A 20,018-nucleotide genomic window follows, 5' to 3' on the forward strand; every position below is an offset into this window, starting at 1 on the left:
GTATAGCATTCTTGGTATGACACAGTTTATATGAAATCCATGGATTTGCTCCATTTATTCCATGTAAGTCAGCTCCCATGAGAGAATACATGGTAGCTCTAGCAGTAGATATTTCAAAGGCAAGACCGACATACCCCAAATGTATAGTCAACAGAATTCAATACCCAGATGATTTATGGTCTACGTCCGGATACATATGTATCGGGGTTATACGGGGTGGTTATTGTAATAGTAAAATTGAGAATGAAAATGGGGAATGTGTCAAAAATACAACAACCCCACCATAGAGCAGACAAAAGCCAAAGGCCACCAGTGGGTTAGTCCCCGTGAGCTACTATATACAATATTTGGTTTCTGGTGAAAAGTTGTCACATTGACAATCATACCACATCTTCTTTTTTATAGGTATACATTTTTTTCAGTTTTCAGAGCTATTCAGATATTTTCATTTTATAAAACGACAGTGTCTTTCTTTAATATAATCCAATTTTGCAGAAGATCCATTGAAAATATAAGAGTTTTATATATATACAAGTTTGCGGCAATAAATCTAACAATATATTTTTAGAAACATTTAGGCCTTTTTCTTTTTCCAGTTCACTTCCAAGAACAGTAATAGCCTACACTAAATTATTGAAATCGACACTGACAGCTCCAACTATATTGAAGCTTTTAAGACATTGATTAAATAGATGATGGAATGTTTTATCCTGCACCGACTGTACAGCATGCACCACATTTTTTCATCTTTGATCTGTTACTGTAAATAGACATTCAACACCTATACTAACACACACGTATTAAATACTCTTTATTGAGGTTTTTTAACTACTATATTGAAGAAGAAGAAGAAGAGTGTTGCTTAAAGACATTTCTTCTTTCGATAAATATTAAACAATATGCTATGTATGATCTGCAGAACATTCAGGCTTTTTTTTAGATATACCTCCCATCTAAAATTATGTTTTTCTCAATTTCAGTCCTAACAAAAGGCTGGAATTATACAGTAGTGAAAGTTTTAACGACATTGACTGGCAACACAACCCTTGCCCGGTCGGTCTGGAATTAGTGATAACTTATGAAGATAACTAAAAAAATGAAAAAAAAAATAATCCGAATTTCTTGTCTTGATGTCTTTTAATGTTATCATGTAGGTCCATGGTTTTTTTTTATATCACAAACATATAATTTTTTAAAACTTTGGTTAATTTTAAATGAATAACCTTGACTTTATAATAAGAAAGACATCTATTGAATAAATAATTCTAAGTTTAAATGAATCCCTACATAAGATTGGTGTCCATTCAAGTCTTTTAAAAATCTCCCCATTCATGCCTGAGTTGTGGCATCAGAAAAATAAATTTTCGTCTAGATCATGTAGATGAATGAAATGAAAATTTCAAAATCTTATTTCATGCAAGAGAACCTTTTCAAATTTTATTTGAGACATTTATTTTAAAAATACGAGGAGAAAAAAATCAAAATTACAAAATATTTCAAAAAATAAATAAAATATTTATAATTTTATCTACATGTATGAAAAACGATTCAAATTTAATTATGAAAATACAAATGTTCTTGAATAAAACTTAAATTTGAAGGAGTGAAAAAGATAAGCTATTTAAAAACTGCCCTGTATATTTTCAGGTCCGTTCTGGTCTTTAGTGTTACCATTATCAGTTTTCGAGTTAACGGTAGTTTTAAAAGCTTGTAAATACACATAAATATGCATAGGGTTGTTTTTAAAAATAAATATGGGTAAAATATCATTCCACAACATGAATATTGCACTGAAACGTCTTATTTGAGTATATTTGGGTATATTGGGGTAAAAAGTCATTTTGTGATCGTAAGCGGCTGACAAGAACGGAACAAGTTTCAATGCAAAAAGTGATTTAGAATTAATTATATTCATAAAATAAAGTATTATTGGTGTTAAAATAACATGAAAATGCATAAAATAATGTTATTATTCAATACTGTTTTGTTAAAACTGTTTTTTGAGGTATATTGGGGTATATTGGGGTATGTTGGGGTATATTGGGGTAAAAAGTCGCACCCGGTGATATTTACTTTGTAAACAAATGAGCAAATTATTAACAGATTGAAGGTAATTTGATACTTACTTTCAAGTTCAACACCTGTCTTATGTGTCCAAAGAATTTAACCCTAAACACTGACGACTGATTTTTATATTTTTAATATGGATTTTTAGATATTGCCATAAAGCCTGAATAAAGGCCAATTGAGATTTTCTTTTCACTTGTCCTTTGTAATTTCTTTTACAAAAGTCTCCTATAAACTGCATTACTTATTGCATTAGACTATTTACCAGATTTGTTATAACATGAGCAACAGGACGGGTGCCACATGTGGAGCAGGATCTGCTTACCCTTCCGGAGCACCTGAGATCACCCCCAGTTTTTAGTGGGGTTTGTGTTGCTTATTCTTTAGTTTTATATGTTGAGTCATGTGTACTATTGTTTGTATGTTGGTCTTTTTCATTTTTAGCCATGGCGGTGTCAGTTTATTTTTCGATTTATGAGTTTGACTGTCACTCTGGTATCTTTTGTCCCTCTTTTATTGGGTTAGACATATAAAGAGGGTGTCCATGTCAATTAGTAATGACTGCATGATCTCCAAGAATGGCTGAGTAATAACTTTTGGTACATTTTCCCTTAATATTAATAGTTTTAACTTTTATTTCTCGTGCTTTATTTTCTCTGATTTTTATTTTAACATGCAACGTTTTTGCGATTTTTATTTCACCTGTTTCGGAACCCCCTTTACCACCCACTATAAACTGACAGTCCTCAATTACCCCAAAATCCTATAGTCCTGCAGTTCTATATTCTGACAGCCTGATTGTCCAATGACAAGTAAAGTTTAAAATTGAGAATGGAAATGGGGAATGTGTCAAAGAGACAACAACCTGACCATAGAACAGACAACAGCAGAAGGTCACCAACAGGTCTTTAATGCAGCGAGAAATTCACGCACCCAGAGACGTCCTTCAGCTGGCCCCTAAACAAATATATACACTAGTTCAGTGATAATGAACGCCATACTAAACTCCAAATTGTACACAAGAAACTAAAATTAAAAATAGTACAAGACTAACAAAGGCTAGAGGCTCCTGACTTGGGACAGGCGCAAAAATGTGGCGGGGTTAAGGTTCATGTGGACCCTATGGCTAAAATGGCCGTATTTTCACCTCAAAATTTACTCTGAGTACAGACAAACCTGCGCATCTGTTAATTTGTTCAGGCATAGCATGCCCTAGATAAATGAATTTTAAATATGTTTTATGTTTTAGAAAAATAAAAACTTACCAGGATTTTGCCGTGCACTTTTTTTCATTCCTCCAGAAGGTGCCAAAATAAACTAAGTTGGGAAACAGGTTTGAGAACTTCCCCACAGGTAAAAATTAAAGTGAGCATTTTTAATTGACATGGACATTAGATGGACAATAGATACCTGACAATAATTGGTTATTTAAACTGTGTACCTGAGTGGACCATATCAAGGTAAACTCAACTGTTTGTTAATTTTATCATCTTCTGCAGAAACGAAAAAAAGTGTACGGCAAAATCCAGTTAAGTTATGAATTTTCTAAATCATACAATGCATTTGAATTCTATTTATCTAGGGCATGCTATGCCTTAAAACTTTTCCAGATGCACAGGTTTGCCTGTACTCAGAGAAAATTTTGAGGTGAAAATACGGCCATTTTAGCCATAGGGTCCACATGAACCTTAAACATGTTTATGAGATCTCAACCCTCCCCCTATACCTGTAGCCAATGTAGAAAAGTAAACGCATAACAATAGGCACATTAACAATCAGTTCAAGAGAAGTCAGAGTCTTATGTCAGAAGATGTAACCAAAGAAAATTAACAAAATGACAATAATACATAGATAAGTAGAAGATGAATATCATTTTGCTTTAAAATGTCAAATGTTAGAAAAATGTAGGCAAAATCTTTTTCAAGAAGTAGAGAATATAGTCCCAGATTTCACCAAAATGTCAGATGAGGAAAAATTTGTATTTATGTTTACTTTTAATGAGTATGACGTAACTAAAATTATTGTCAAGGGAGTTAATGATTTATACTTTAATACTTTGTATTTATGATTACAGGTTATTCCACCCAGAAGACTTCCATTTACCTATTATAAAGATGTTGTCCAAGGACCAATGTAACATTTGTATTTATGATTACAGATAATTCCACCTAGAAGACTATTCCATTTACCTATTATTAAGATGTTATCCCAGGACCAATGTAACATTTGTATCTATGATTACAGATAATTCCACCCAGAAGACTATTCCATTTACCTATTATTAAGATGTTATCCCAGGACCAATGTAACATTTGTATCTATGATTACAGGTAATTCCACCCAGAAGACTATTCCATTTACCTATATTTAAGATGTTATCCCAGGAACAATGTAGCATTTGTATCTATGATTACAGATAATTCCACCCAGAAGACTATTCCATTTACCTATAATTAAGATGTTATCCCAGGACCAATGTAACATTTGTATCTATGATAACAGATAATTCCACCCAGAAGACTATTCCATTTACCTATTATTAAGATGTTATCCCAGGACCAATGTAACATTTGTATCTATGATTACAGATAATTCCACCCAGAAGACTATTCCATTTACCTATTATTAAGATGTTATCCCAGGACCAATGTAACATTTGTATCTATGATTACAGGTAATTCCACCCAGAAGACTATTCCATTTACCTATATTTAAGATGTTATCCCAGGAACAATGTAGCATTTGTATCTATGATTACAGATAATTCCACCCAGAAGACTATTCCATTTACCTATAATTAAGATGTTATCCCAGGACCAATGTAACATTTGTATCTATGATAACAGATAATTCCACCCAGAAGACTATTCCATTTACCTATTATTAAGATGTTATCCCAGGACCAATGTAACATTTGTATCTATGATTACAGATAATTCCACCCAGAAGACTATTCCATTTACCTATTATTAAGATGTTATCCCAGGACCAATGTAACATTTGTATCTATGATTACAGATAATTCCACCCAGAAGACTATTCCATTTACCTATAATTAAGATGTTATCCCAGGACCAATGTAACATTTGTATCTATGATAACAGATAATTCCACCCAGAAGACTATTCCATTTACCTATTATTAAGATGTTATCCCAGGACCAATGTAACATTTGTATCTATGATTACAGATAATTCCACCCAGAAGACTATTCCATTTACCTATTATTAAGATGTTATCCCAGGACCAATGTAACATTTGTATCTATGATTACAGATAATTCCACCCAGAAGACTATTCCATTTACCTATAATTAAGATGTTATCCCAGGACCAATGTAACATTTGTATCTATGATAACAGATAATTCCACCCAGAAGACTATTCCATTTACCTATTATTAAGATGTTATCCCAGGACCAATGTAACATTTGTATCTATGATTACAGATAATTCCACCCAGAAGACTATTCCATTTACCTATTATTAAGATGTTATCCCAGGACCAATGTAACATTTGTATTTATGATTACAGATAATTCCACCCAGAAGGCTATTCCATTTACCTATTATTAAGATGTTATCCCAGGACCAATGTAACATTTGTATCTATGATTACAGATAATTCCACTCAGAAGACTATTCCATTTACCTATTATTAAGATGTTATCCCAGGACCAATGTAACATTTGTATCTATGATTACAGATAATTCCACCCAGAAGACTATTCCATTTACCTATTATTAAGATGTTATCCCAGGACCAATGTAACATTTGTATCTATGATTACAGGTTATTCCACTCAGAAGACTATCCCATTTACCTATTATTAAGATGTTATCCCAGGACCAATGTAAGAAGGTTTGGAGGAATGCTGATGCTGTCTGTTTTGATGTAGATTCCACTGTACTAAAGGATGAAGCTTTAGATGAACTTGCCAAGTTTTGTGGTGTGGGAGAACTTGTCATTGAATGGTATATAGTGAGAGCTACTATAATGTTTGCTTGAAATCTATCTAAAATCACTTATTCATCTTGTTATCAATCTGCACTTCAATATTATCCAAACTTTGAAATACTACAGAAAATTTGTAATTTTCAGATTCAGTCTTACATGCATACATGAACATGTATGTATTTTGGTGGTTATATTATACCCCTACTCTGAAGGAGAGGGTTTTAATTGTTTTCCTCCTGTGGATCTGACCATCCATCTGTCAGTTCATCCCATGAAATATTTTTGCTTTTTTCTCAGTGTCTACAATTAGAACTCTTCTAAAGGAGTAGGTACGATAAGGCCCTAAAATAGGCCCCTTTTTTGCTCACATGGCCCGAAGGGCGAAGTGAGCTTATGCCATCACTTGGCGTCCGTCGTCGTCCGTCGTCGTCGTAAACTATTTCAAGAATCTTCTCCTCTGAAACTACTAGGCCAAATACTTCCAAACTTTAACTGAATGTTCCTTAGGGTATCTAGTTTATAAATTGTATCCGAAGTTTTGATCTATCAACAAACATGGTCGCCATTGCTAAATATAGAACATAGGGGTCAAATGCAGTTTTTGGCTTATAACTAAAAAACTGAAGCATTTAGAGCAAATCTCACAGCAGTAAAATTGATTATCAGGTCAAGATCTATCTGCCCTGAAATTTTCAGATGAATCGGACAACCCATTGTTGGGTTGCTGCCCCTGAATTGGAAATTTTAAGGAAATTTTGCTGTTTTTGGTTATTATCATGAATATTATTATAGGTAGAGATAAACTGTAAACAGCAACAATGTTCAGCAAAGTAAGACCTAAAAATAAGTCAACATGACTGCAATGGTCAGTTGACCCCTTTAGGAGTTATTGCCCTTTATAGTCAATTTTTAACCATTTTTCATAAATCTTAGTTATCTTTTACAAAAATCTTCTCCTCTGAAACTACTGGGCCAAATTGAACTAAACTTGGCCACAACCATCATTGGGGTATCTAGTTTGAAAATTGTGTCCGGTGACCTGGCCAACCAACCAAAATGGCCGCCATGACTAAAAATAGAACATAGGGGTAAAATGCAGTTTTTGGCTTATAACTCAAAAACCAATGCATTTAGAGCAAATCTGACAGGGGTTAAATTGTTTATCAGGTCAACATCTATCTGCCCTGAAATTTTCAGATGAATTGGACAACCCATTGTTGGGTTGCTGCCCCTGAATTGGTAATTTTAAGGAAATTTTGCTGTTTTGGTTATTATCTTCAATATTATTATAGATAGAGATAAACTGTAAACAGCAATAATGTTCAGCAAAGTTAGATTTACAAATAAGCCATCATGGCGGAAATGGTCAGTTGACCCCTTTAGGAGTTATTCCCCTTTATAGTCAATTTTTAACCATTTTTCGTAAATCTTAGTAATCTTTTACAAAAATCTTCTCCTCTGAAACTACTGGGCCAATTAATCCATACTTGGCCACAATCATCTTTTGGGTGTCTAGTTTAAAAAATGTGTCCGGTGACCTGGCCATCCAAACAAGATGGTTGCCACGGCTAAAAGTAGAACATACAGGTAAAATGTCAAAAACCAAAGCATTAAGATCAAATCTGACTGTGGTTGAATTGTTTATCAGGTCAAAATCTATCTGCCCTGAAATATTCAGATGGATCGGATGACACGTTGCTAGGTTGCTGCCCCTGAATTGGTAATTTTAAGGAAATTTTGCAGTTTTTAGCTCACCTTCCCTAAAAGGAAATGTGAGCTTTTCTCATCACTTGGCGTCCGTCGTCGTTAACAATTTTTCAAACATCTCCTCTGAAACTACTGAATGAATTTGGATGAAAATTAGCATGATTGTTCCTTAGATTATCCTGCACAAAGTTTGTGCTTCGATTTTTGATCCGTTAAAAAACATGGCCGCCGTTACTTAAAATAGAACATAGGGGTCAAATGCAGTTTTTGGCTTATATCTCAAAAACTAAAGCATTTAAAGCAAATCTGACATGGATAAAAATGTTCATTAGGTCAAGATCTATCAGCCCTGAAATTTTCAGATGAATCAAACAACCCATTGTTGGGTTGCTGCCACTTAATTGGTAATTTTAAGGAAATTTTGCAGTTTTTGGTCATTATCTTGAATATTATTATAGATAAAGATAAACTGTAAACAGCAAAAATGATCTGCAAAGTAAGATCTACAAATAAGTTAATATGACCAAAATTGTCAATTGACCCCTTAAGGGGTTATTGTCCTTTAATGACAATTTTTCACAATTTGTTCATCATATTTGCTAACTTTAAAAAATCTTTTCCTCTAAAACTACTCAACCAAATTCAACCAAACTTCATTTGAATGATCAGTAGGGTGTATAAAATTAAGTTTGTGTTTTATTTTCTATTTCGTCAAAAAACATGGCCGAAGGCATTGTTTACCAGGTGAGCGATTCAGGCTCTTGAGAGCCTCTTGTTTAGCCTAAATTTCAAATTGGGATTTATTGACCAATATCACAATGAATAATAGCTAATACAGTGACTAGATAGGAAATAAGTCTTTTTGTTGCAGATTTATGTTCCTGTGTTTTATTCATGACGTCACAAATAGTACTCATTTTGATTTTCCACAAAAAAAACCAATGAAAATGGGTAAATTTCCATTGAATATTTGGAAAGGAAACATAGAGCACATACGTCGACAAAAAGGATCTCTGACAATAATGTTTATAGTGTCATTTTACATGTCTAACTTGAATATTTAGTTGGTGACGGCTGCGCTCTATGTTTCCTAATGTTAAATTTGGCTGAAATCCTGCCGATTTTGTCAAATTTCGCAAATTCCCTTTTTTGACCTAACTGGAATGTAAAAATCAACGCTTTAGAATAAAACTATGACAGAAACTGTTCTGTAAAACTTTCTCACATGTCTTCAGGTCAACTTAAAACATTTTTTATCTTGTAGCATTTAACTTTATAATTGAGGCCAAATATGGCCCTTATCGAACTCCTTTAGTGGTTAGTTTCCTCTGGGCATTATATTAAAATAATGAGATGTGGTTTAATTACCATTGAGAAAACTATCCACCACAGTTAAAATGAAGTGGATACTAGCAATTATAGGCAACCTAGCTTACAGTCTTTTACAAAGATAAAAACCCATACGGTATAGTCTGCTATAACAGTCCCTAACATGAAAAGTATGAAATAATTTAATTCAGAAAATTAATAGCGAATTCATAACAAAATAATTTATAAAAAAAGAAGATAACAGACATGAACCAATGACAACCACTGAATTACAGGCTTCTGACAGACACACACTTTTTTGTAAGTAACCTATTGTTCTTTTATATTATAGGACCAATAAAGCTATGGGAGGTAATGTGTCCTTTAGAGAAGCTTTGAATGAGAGACTGAAGATAGTCCAACCAACAAGACAGAAAGTGGCTGATTTTTTATCACAGCATCCTCCACAGTTTACACCAGGAATAAAGTAAGTATTTCCCCGTACCTCATAAGCATTTATATTTGTATGTACTATGGCTGTGAATGAGTTTCAAATACTATAAAAGTAGGTTTGGTATAGACCTAATCGCTATATGAGTATCTGCACCACATAACCCAAGAGTTCACGACATTTGAACTATTGATATATCAAAAGGGAAAGTCCCTTATCAAATCGCAGAAACAAAAGCTCAAACACATCAAACTAATGATTAACAAATGTTATATTCCTGACTTTGTACAGACATTTTCTTATTTAGAAAATGGTGGATAAATTCTGGTTTTATAGCTATCTAAACCTTTCACTTGCATGTATTTGTCAATTAATTTTTTGATAAACACAAATCCATAGAGGTCTTTTGAAAGGTACAATTGTAGGTCTCATATTAAGTAAGATGTTTGAATTGACCATAATTTCCCATACATTTAAATATCTAGACAATACATCAAGGGTAATGCATTTTTAATTCATTTATTATTACTTTATTAATTCTAATTTTTTTACCATAGAAAATATTGGTTCTTTGGCAACTGCATTTGTCATTGATCTCCTCTGAAACCATTAGAAAGATGAAAAATAAATAGACCACAATCATCCTTTGAGTATATAGTTTTAAAATAAATGGTTTACAACTTTGCACCAAATAATGAGTATGATCAACGTTATTTAAGATAAACCATATCCTTACAGTAAAATAAAAAAAGAAACCAGTTCATTTGAAAGTTCTTCAAAAAAGTGAATTGCTGTTTCTTTTGCGTAAATACTGGTTCATTTTAAGAATTATTGTTGATTGTATTCTAACCACCAATAATAAAACTGATTTATAATATAGAAAGGATTTTTTTTAATCTGAATTTTTTTTTCAAAGATACCAAGTTTATAATTAGCTAAACCACATTACATACTTTTTCAAATGTCACATGCTGATTGCTGTTTGATTAAAAAAAAATTGGTGATGAGATAAGTTTTAGATTTGAAAGGCCCATTTATCTTAACATGACACAAAATATTTGAACTAAACAGGATACAATGTTAAAATATTTACAGTATTTTATGATTAAAAATTCAGAGATAACTCACTGTTACATTCTGTTACAATGTTGAAGAATAAAATAAATCATGTCTCATAATTGGATTAACCAAATGGTTTTCAGATATTTTCAAGCAACTTATCAAATTAATTCCCTGCATATATACTTTAATATTGTCTTTTTTTTTTGTCACTATCATCATTACAAACAGTATGTCCAAAAAATTAAAAGTCATCAACAAATTCTTATTACTAGTAATTATCTTGCAATTCAGGGTTAAAAAAGAACTTCACAAATATCTATGTTTCTGTATATATAAAAATGGTATGATGGCCAATATGACAACTATCCATCACAGTTTTAATAAAGTAATGCTTGGCCAATATCAAAGTTTAGATGTAACGTGACGGTACCCAAATTGCACCTATTTTGACAGTTTTTCATCTTACGTTTTTTTATGATGAAGACAAAAATGTCCATTCTGTGTTTATTTTGTAGCCGTATCCTTCTTTATTATAAAGGTACACCAATTTGATTTTTATTCCATATAGAATCATAGAAAAATTTGTCTAAACTGACCTCCAAACCATCAATGATTCTGAAATGTGGAGTACCCAAATTGCATCCATGCTTAAATTCACATCGTCAAAAGTCTAATAACAGAGCTTTTGTTTAATTTCTTCAAATATTTTGAACAATTGGATATTAGTCCATGCTTACTCTTCATTATTTTTTAAATGGATAATTGTAACATATTGTATTTGCTCATATTAAAAAGATGACATTTTGATGACGTCGCATGGCGACGTTTCAGTACATTTTGCTTTTTCAGTAAATACTGTAACGTTTTTCTACGTTACGACTGGAGTGAGTTTCTCAACTATGTTTGACTGATTATTGACACAAGCAAGGTACCAGATGTATTTCTAAAATCCTTTAAATTAATGAAAGTTAAAGCGGTATGAAAATAAACTATTTATTTCAACAGTAAACATTTAGTTCATGTAACAAATATTCAAAAGACAATACTTTATAAACAATGTTAAGCAAGCAAATAATACAGTAGGGATAACTCTGGTCAAGTATTCCGGTTCATAAAATATTAGTACAATACGGATAAATGTAATTTGATATTAATTTATCTATTGGATGTGTTTATGCTCATTATTGAGACCATCATAAAATACGGCTTTATTGGCATATCGCCCGACTGAATCGTTTATTACGAAATAGCATTAATGCGTGTCCACACTCATTGTTTTGACCTTGAGAAGTGCGTCTCACAAATATGGATTTAATGTAACTTATAAATCTACTGAGTCGCTTATTTCTGTAAACAAATATTGTTTATATTTATTTCAAAAGAATAATTCGTGACTGCTTTCAAAATATTGACTGAGTCACTACTAATAAATAGTACCTTGAAAAAGCGTGTGTCTTTATTCAGTATATAGTGAATGAAAGAAAGTTTGAGACTTAAGCGTTTGCTTTATATTTTTATCGAGTGTACTGTGTACCTCGGGAGTCAATTCACGACTGAAGAAACACAATAATGTGTCCTCTATTTATACTAAGTAGCAACGCACCTGCTAATGACGTCACAATTGTCATTTACGACATTGAGACGGTTTACGGCAAGTAAACAATGGTGGACGACGTTACGTTTGTGCTTTTGGCCAACATGAATATTGAATGCTACAATTAAACTATAACATCTTTGCCTCGGAGCAATGGACCAAATGAAAATGCCTCATTCAAACATCGTTATTTACAACCATCCAGTAGATATTAAATAGGAAGAATTACTCAAAATGTAAGTAAAACGACGACTCAAGCCTTAAAATGCAATGTAATAATGACGTTTTCCTTAATAAATACAACAATTTAACTTTAATGACCAATGTTAATCACATGTGTTTTAGAAAATGATTTAGTAATCATGTTTTATACCAAAATCGTATGTATTTATAAACCAAATAAGGTTATTTGACTAAAACAACGGTTGTCAGAAAAACAGCTGATTAACGTCAATCAACGCTGTGTACGTAACTAATACTTGTCCAGGTTATCCCCTTTACATAATTAAAATATCAGCATTTTTAAACAATAATAAATACACTTTCTAACTATATATTAACTTTTGTTCTTAATAATCTAAATATTCTGAAACCAGAACAATATATTATCTATAATTAAAAATGAAAGTAGCATGACGTCATTTGCTATTTTTAAATCACATCTGGAATAATAACAATACATAATCAACCTGAAAAATTTATACATAATATCATAAACTCTGTACAGTACAAACGTGATTACATAGAAGGGAACAGTGAAACTTAAAATTCGTTACACTACTTCATCTGTTGATAAATACTGTGAACGTTTTGTGCATAATAGTTTTACCTATGTTGAAAGATGTGCTAAGTATCAAATCATAAAAATACAAATTGTTTAGTCTGTATGAAATCTTGTAAGATTTTCGCTGCTAGTTTTGCTAAATAGGTGCAATTTAGGTACTCGGTGCAATTTGGGTACCGTTACGTTAATGTAAATTTATTCATCGTATGCCTTTGATATAATTTGCATGTTATTGCAGTAACAGCAATGTGCCTCAAATTAGAGAGATTATGAGGCTGACCTCATGGTCATGTTTCAGTAACTTTGGAATTTTAATTTGGCTTGTTTATATAAAAAAAAAAAGGTTTATTAATCATTCAGGGATCTTAGAAATTTGACATGCTAACAATGTTCAGTGTTTTTATTGAATTTATTTAGACCAAAAGGATATGTAATTCTTGTAGTTAAATCTTGATTGTACTTTGAACATAATCAGTAAAAGATGTGAGATATCTCAGCAGTGGTCTTGGAACATGGTTACGGTCCTGTGATTTTCCTTGTCTACAAAGAGTCACTAGTGGGGACAGTGTATTTTTCTACATCTTCTAAATTAATTTCTTTATATTTCATGCATAAAATAGGAAGAGGGATGAAATTACATGTAAAAATAAAATAGAAATATAACTTTCTACTCAGTAGTTAAATGTTTGGAGAATTTAAATATGTAATTAGTAAATTTTATCTATACAGAGAGCTGGTTTCCAGTTTAAGTAAAAGAGGGATACCAGTATATCTGGTATCAGGTGGCTTTCAGAGTATACTGGTACCTGTAGCAGAACAACTTGGTTTACCAGTAGAAAATATTATAGCAAATAGAATAAAATTTTATTACAATGGTAAGATTTTTACAAGTATTTAATAGGCAGAGTATGATCCAGAGTATGAACTTTTGTGCTGCATGTTTATATACTGATTGAACTCTTGCTTTATATGTTTAATGTTGTGTGCATGACTCGATATGTATGTTTTGTTTTATTTGTTGTTATGTCGGTTTTAAAAGCTCTTCAGAGCTTATGTTTGTAATTGCTTGCTTATACCGACTCTAAATAAAGCTTTATGTCTTATGTCTTATGTCTTATCCATAAGATCACAATAAATGTAGTTTGGTTTTCTAGTTTAGGGCCCTTTATAGCTTGATGTATGGTGTGAGCCAAGGCTCCGTGTTGAAGACCGTACTTTGACCTACAATGGTTTACTTTTACAAATCTTATATTTTGGTAAATTAATCAGCAATACAAATCTAAAAAACTGAAGAAATGACAGAATTCATTGAAAGACTTCTTTTAGAGTATTTTAGAGCCTGCAACTTATGTTGCAGAAAGCTTGACATAGGGATATTATAAGTTATCTGGCCATGGTGGTGCAGCGTTAACTAACTTCTTAAAAGTTTAATCTTTCAGAAGGCTTAGACAATGGGGAGGGTGGTAAAGGGGGGTACTGAACACGGAAACACGTGAAATAAAAATCGCAAAAACGTTGCACGAAAAATAAAATCGTAAATATTTAGGAAAAAAAGTACCAGAAGTTATTACTCAGTCATTCGTGGAGATCATGCAGCCTTTTTTAATGGACATGGAGACCTTGCAGTCAACTTTTATTGAATTGTATCTTATTTGAAAGAAAAAAATATTCGTAGTAATTTGATGGACATTGATACCATACATATTGCAAAAGTAGAATGGTAACAACATACATGTTCATCAAATTCTATTAGATTACACAAATTTCAGAAGGTATTATAACACACTGACTTTTTAATCAAACGCGGGACATGCACGAGAAATAAAGAACACAGACACGAAACACGGGAAATAAATAAGGGGAAACACGAAGCCAAACGCGAGAAAACGAGAAATAAAACATCAAAACAAGAAAATACGGGAAATAAAAAGGCCGAAAACGTTGGACGAAAATAACCCTTTACCACCCTCAATGGAGGCTTCATACCTTGAAAATTGATGCCTTATGATATGAAGTTTCTGTCTGTTATTTGTCCATTGTTCTTGACCTTATTTTCATGGTTCAGTGACTACTTGGAAAAAAGTTAAGATTGTTATGCCCCTGCTGAGCCGTGAGTCCCCGCATTAAGTTTATCCCTTGTCTGTACCAAAACTGGTTTCCATTCTTTTATTAGCTCGAATCAAATGCTATGAAACTTATACACAATGCTTACTACCACAAAAAGCAGATCAAGGACAAATTTGGGTAGCATCACTTTTACAGTTCTTAAGTTATATGCAAGCAGGGGCATCATCTGTGTCCCATGGACACATTTCCCATTTATTGTTTGTAATGTTAAGTTTTCTTTTTTTCTGAGTAAATGGATAACTATATTTGGCGTGTAGTTACCTTGCAAGGTTCTTATGACTGTCAAACAGTTTTCACTTGACCTTGACCTCATTTCATAGATCAGTGAACTACTCACAGATTTATCTGTATAAACAATTCCTCTGGTGTAATTATTTTTGTGGTAATTTCATGTGCTTAAACCAATCACAAAAATGCAATTTTTGTGCAAAGGGTATTGCATACTCTCATTTAAAAAAAATCTATGTAGACCATTTTATTTTGACACTGAAATTTGATGTGACAATAAAACAGTCAATTTGAATTACTTTTTGTTTTGATCTTAGATTTCATAGTTTTTGTTTAGCAGAATAATTTAAGAAAATGAATACTTTTATAAAGTGCCATAACAAAAACAAATAAAAAATAGTTTCAATCAAGATTTCTTTATGTGAAGACTATCCTAAAAATAATGTAAGGCGAGTCAAATGTTTAGTTTTATGAAGGATTTGTTTTCTTTGTAGGTGATTATGCTGGATTTGATGAGAATCAGCCCACATCCTCCTCAGGAGGGAAGAAAGTTGTTGTAGAAACATTAAAGAACAAACATGGATATAAAAATCTAGTTATGATAGGAGATGGTGCTACAGATATGGAAGCTTGTCCGCCTGCTGTAAGTGATAGATTATAAAATTAAGTATCATTATAGGTGGGGAGATGTATTGTTTTTGTCATGGCAGTCTATATATATATATATATATATATAACATAAGCTCATGTAGCTAACACAAGGATAAAAAAGATCTGTTGAAATTATTATCCCCAACCAAAGATTTTGACCAATCTGTCCCTCAGTGTCTGTCTGTTCATTAGTCCTATTCTTGTTATTGCAACTCCTCTCAAGCCACACTTTAGAATTTCCTGAAACTCTGTCTATACTAAATACATACTATGTAGATGTGCATATCAACAGGAAATTATGATTCTATATACAAGTTTTGCGCCTTTGAACTTAGATTTTCTGCCAAAATAATTTACTGCATTAGTTTGTCATCACAACTACTCTGAAACCACATAACATAATTTCATGAAACTTTATAGTATATACTATGACATGATATGCAGATATGCATATCCACAAAAAGATTTATATGTTCATTGTTGATCATTGTTGACTCTTCTGGGAGTTTTATCCCTTTGAACTTAAAATTTTGGATTAATATAAAAACAAAGGAGATGAGTTATGAGGAAAATACTGGTAGTCAAACTTCAGTTAAGAAATACACAATACTTAAGATTGAGCATTACAAACCCCACCAATAACCAGGGGTGAATTTATGTGCTTCAGATGGGTTTACTGTTCCAGTTCCACAAGCAAGCCTTACTATTAACATGTCTTTAGAAAGTTTGTTTTGTTAAGACATTGCCAAATTCACAAAATTTTGATATATATGTCACCCTCTCTTTGATTTCATAAAGGGTATAAAATTGTACTATATAGATTTAATAGACAACTAATAGTTTCATTCTATTTGTTATAGTGTTAAGATTACTTTTTTGTTTTTAGGATGGATTTATAGGATTTGGTGGCAATATCATACGAGAAAAAGTGAAACAAAATGCTCCTTGGTTTGTGACTGACATGCAGGAATTAATAAATGAAATGAAGGAATAAAAACTTTACGAAAAACCAAACTTATTACTCAATATAATAGACAAGAGAGATACTTTATAATTCATATGGAATTGTAGCAGAAATAGCATACTTGGACTGTTCTACTTACCATATCCCTATAGATGTGGTCATGATGTATGTCATCTAAGGAATGTTTAAGTCAAACTTTGGTTGAACAATGTTTCACTTCTGCTTTCAAAATTTGTCCAGATTTGAAATTAATTGTTAGTGGATAGTTGCTATTTAACCTGCTCAGGCTTGTGACAGTGGAGAAAGCTGTAGTAATACCTGTAATGAACCACTGACCTTCAGCATGAAATCTAGCAATCCTAGTCAATTAAGATTAGAGATAAAATGACTACCGTTTGAGACCACTTGAACATTTTAAAGTCTCAGTTCAGGTGTATTTGGAGTCCAAGTTTATGTATATTTTGGGTCTCAGATTAAATGTATTTTGAGTATCAGATTAAGTATATTATGAGTCTGAGATATAGTGTATTATGAGTCTGAGATGAAGTGTATTATGAGTCTCAAAGCAGGTATATTTTAAGTCTCAGATTATGTGTATTTTGAGTCTCAGTTTAGTGAAGTCCCCGTTCAGGTGTATTTTGTGTTTCATGGCATGTAAATTATGAGTGCCATATAAGTTATTTTAAATCTCAGTGCAGATTTATTTTGAGTGTCAGTGCAGATTTATTTTGAGTGTAAGTGCAGATTAATTTTGAGTCCGTCAGTTCAGATATATTATTCAAATATTATGACTCCCAGTTAGGTGCATTTTGAGTTTCAGTTAAGTTCTTGAGTCTCAGATCAGATATATTTTTGGAGTTTCATATCCAATATGCTTGAGTTTAAGACAAAGTATATTTTAGTGTTAGATCAGGCATATTTGTCTCAGAGAAGGTGTATTTAAAGACTTAAGTTCATGTGTATTTTGAGCCTCAGTTCAACTTCAGTTATATTTTGAGTCTCAGTTCAGATATATTTTAAGTCCAATTTCAGATATATTTTGAGTCCAGGTTCAGGTATATTTTGAGTCCTAATGCAGATATTTTTGAGTCTTTATCCGGGTATATTTTGAGGAGTCTTAATTCAGATATTTATTGATTCCTAATGCAGATATACTTTAAATCTCAATTAAGATATGTTTTAGTTTCAGTGTAGGTATATTTTGAGTCTCAAAATTCAGTTATATTTTGAGTATCAGTTTAGGTGTATTTTGAGTTTCAGTGTAGATGTATTTCGAGTTTCAGTTCAGGTGTATTGTGAGTATCAGTTCAGGTGTATTTTGAGTACCAGTTCAGGTGTATTTTGAGTATCAGTTCAGATGTATTTTAAGTATCAGTTCAGGTGTATTTTAAGTATCAGTTTAGATGTATTTTGAGTTTAAGTTCAGGTATATTGTGAGTATCAGTTTAGGTGTATTGTGAGTATCAGTTCAGGTATATTTTGAGTACCAGTTCAGGTGTATTTTGAGTTTCACTTCAGGTATATTTTGCGTATCAGTTCAGGTGTATTGTGAGTATCATTCAGGTATATTGTGAGTATCAGTTCAGGTGTATTTTGAGTATCAGTTTAGGTGTATTGTGAGTATCAGTTCAGGTATATTGTGAGTATCAGTTTAGGTGTATTTTGAGTATCAGTTCAGATGTATTTTAAGTATTAGTTCAGATGTATTTTGAGTTTAAGTTCAGGTTTATTTTGAGTACCAGTTCAGGTATATTTTGAGTACCAGTTCAGGTGTATTTTGAATTTCAATTCAGGTATATTTTGAGTTTCAGTATAGGTGTATTTTGAGTTTCAGTTCAGGTATACTTTTAGTTTCAGTTTAGGTGTATTTCGAGTTTCAGTTCAGGTATATTTTGAGTTTCAGTTCAGGTGAATTTTGAGTTTCAGTTCAGGTATACTTTGAGTTTCAGTTCAGGTGTATTTCGAGTTTCAGTTCAGGTGTATTGTGAGTTTCAGTTCAGGTTTATTTGGGATATCGGTTCAGGTGTATTTTGAGTTTTAGTTTAGGTGTATTTTTAGTTTTTAGTTCAGGTATACTTTGAGTTTCAGTTCAGGTGTATTTCGAGTTTCATTTTAGGTGTATTGTGAGTTTCAGTTCAGGTTTATTGTGAGTATCAGGTCAGATGTATGTTGAGTTTTAGTTCAGGTGTTGTTTTTTGTTTTGTTTTAGTTCAGGTGTACTTTGAGTTTCAGTTCAGGTGTATTTCGAGTACCAGGTCAGGTTTATTGTGAGTATCAGTTCAGTTATATTTTGAGTTTTAGATCAGGTGTATTTCGAGTACCAGTTCAGGTGTATTGTGAGTATCAGTTCAGATGTATTTTGAGTTTTAGTTCAGGTGTATTTTGAGTTTCAGTTCAGGTGTATTTCGAGTTTCAGTTCAGGTATATTTTGAGTTTCAGTTCAGGTGAATTTTGAGTTTCAGTTCAGGTATACTTTGAGTTTCAGTTCAGGTGTATTTCGAGTTTCAGTTCAGGTGTATTGTGAGTTTCAGTTCAGGTTTATTTGGGATATCGGTTCAGGTGTATTTTGAGTTTTAGTTTAGGTGTATTTTTAGTTTTTAGTTCAGGTATACTTTGAGTTTCAGTTCAGGTGTATTTCGAGTTTCATTTTAGGTGTATTGTGAGTTTCAGTTCAGGTTTATTGTGAGTATCAGGTCAGGTGTATTTTGAGTTTTAGTTCAGGTGTATTTCGAGTACCAGTTCAGGTTTATTGTGAGTATCGGTTCAGATGTATGTTGAGTTTTAGTTCAGGTGTTGTTTTTTGTTTTGTTTTAGTTCAGGTGTACTTTGAGTTTCAGTTCAGGTGTATTTCGAGTACCAGGTCAGGTTTATTGTGAGTATCAGTTCAGTTATATTTTGAGTTTTAGATCAGGTGTATTTCGAGTACCAGTTCAGGTGTATTGTGAGTATCAGTTCAGATGTATTTTGAGTTTTAGTTCAGGTGTATTTTGAGTTTCAGTTCAGGTGTATTTCGAGTTTCAGTTCAGGTATATTTTGAGTTTTAGATCAGGTGTATTTTGAGTTTCAGTTCAGGTGTATTTCGAGTACCAGTTCAGGTTTATTGTGAGTATCAGTTGAG

General features: G+C 32.3%; 1 protein-coding gene across 5 annotated transcripts in view; it reads left to right on the forward strand.

Annotated features, from left to right (window-relative positions):
- Positions 1 to 17,394, forward strand: part of LOC139521450 (phosphoserine phosphatase-like) — a 28,548-nt gene extending 11,154 nt beyond the window's left edge. For 3 of the 5 annotated variants that reach the window (XM_071314925.1, XM_071314931.1, XM_071314940.1), the window contains exons 2-6: positions 5,860 to 6,041; positions 9,392 to 9,526; positions 13,660 to 13,805; positions 15,780 to 15,928; positions 16,823 to 17,394. In XM_071314925.1, the coding sequence (XP_071171026.1) occupies positions 5,860 to 6,041; positions 9,392 to 9,526; positions 13,660 to 13,805; positions 15,780 to 15,928; positions 16,823 to 16,930 (720 nt within the window). In that variant the 3' untranslated portion in view covers positions 16,931 to 17,394. Of the gene's footprint in view, positions 1 to 2,071; positions 2,111 to 5,787; positions 5,805 to 5,859; positions 6,042 to 9,391; positions 9,527 to 13,659; positions 13,806 to 15,779; positions 15,929 to 16,822 lie in introns of those variants that run through there. The other 2 variants (XM_071314936.1, XM_071314945.1) reach the window with 2 other exon arrangements.
- The last annotated feature ends 2,624 nt before the right edge of the window (positions 17,395 to 20,018 follow it).

Source organism: Mytilus edulis, chromosome 1 (genome assembly GCF_963676685.1).
Source record: "Mytilus edulis chromosome 1, xbMytEdul2.2, whole genome shotgun sequence".
NCBI classification, from domain to species: domain Eukaryota; kingdom Metazoa; phylum Mollusca; class Bivalvia; order Mytilida; family Mytilidae; genus Mytilus; species Mytilus edulis.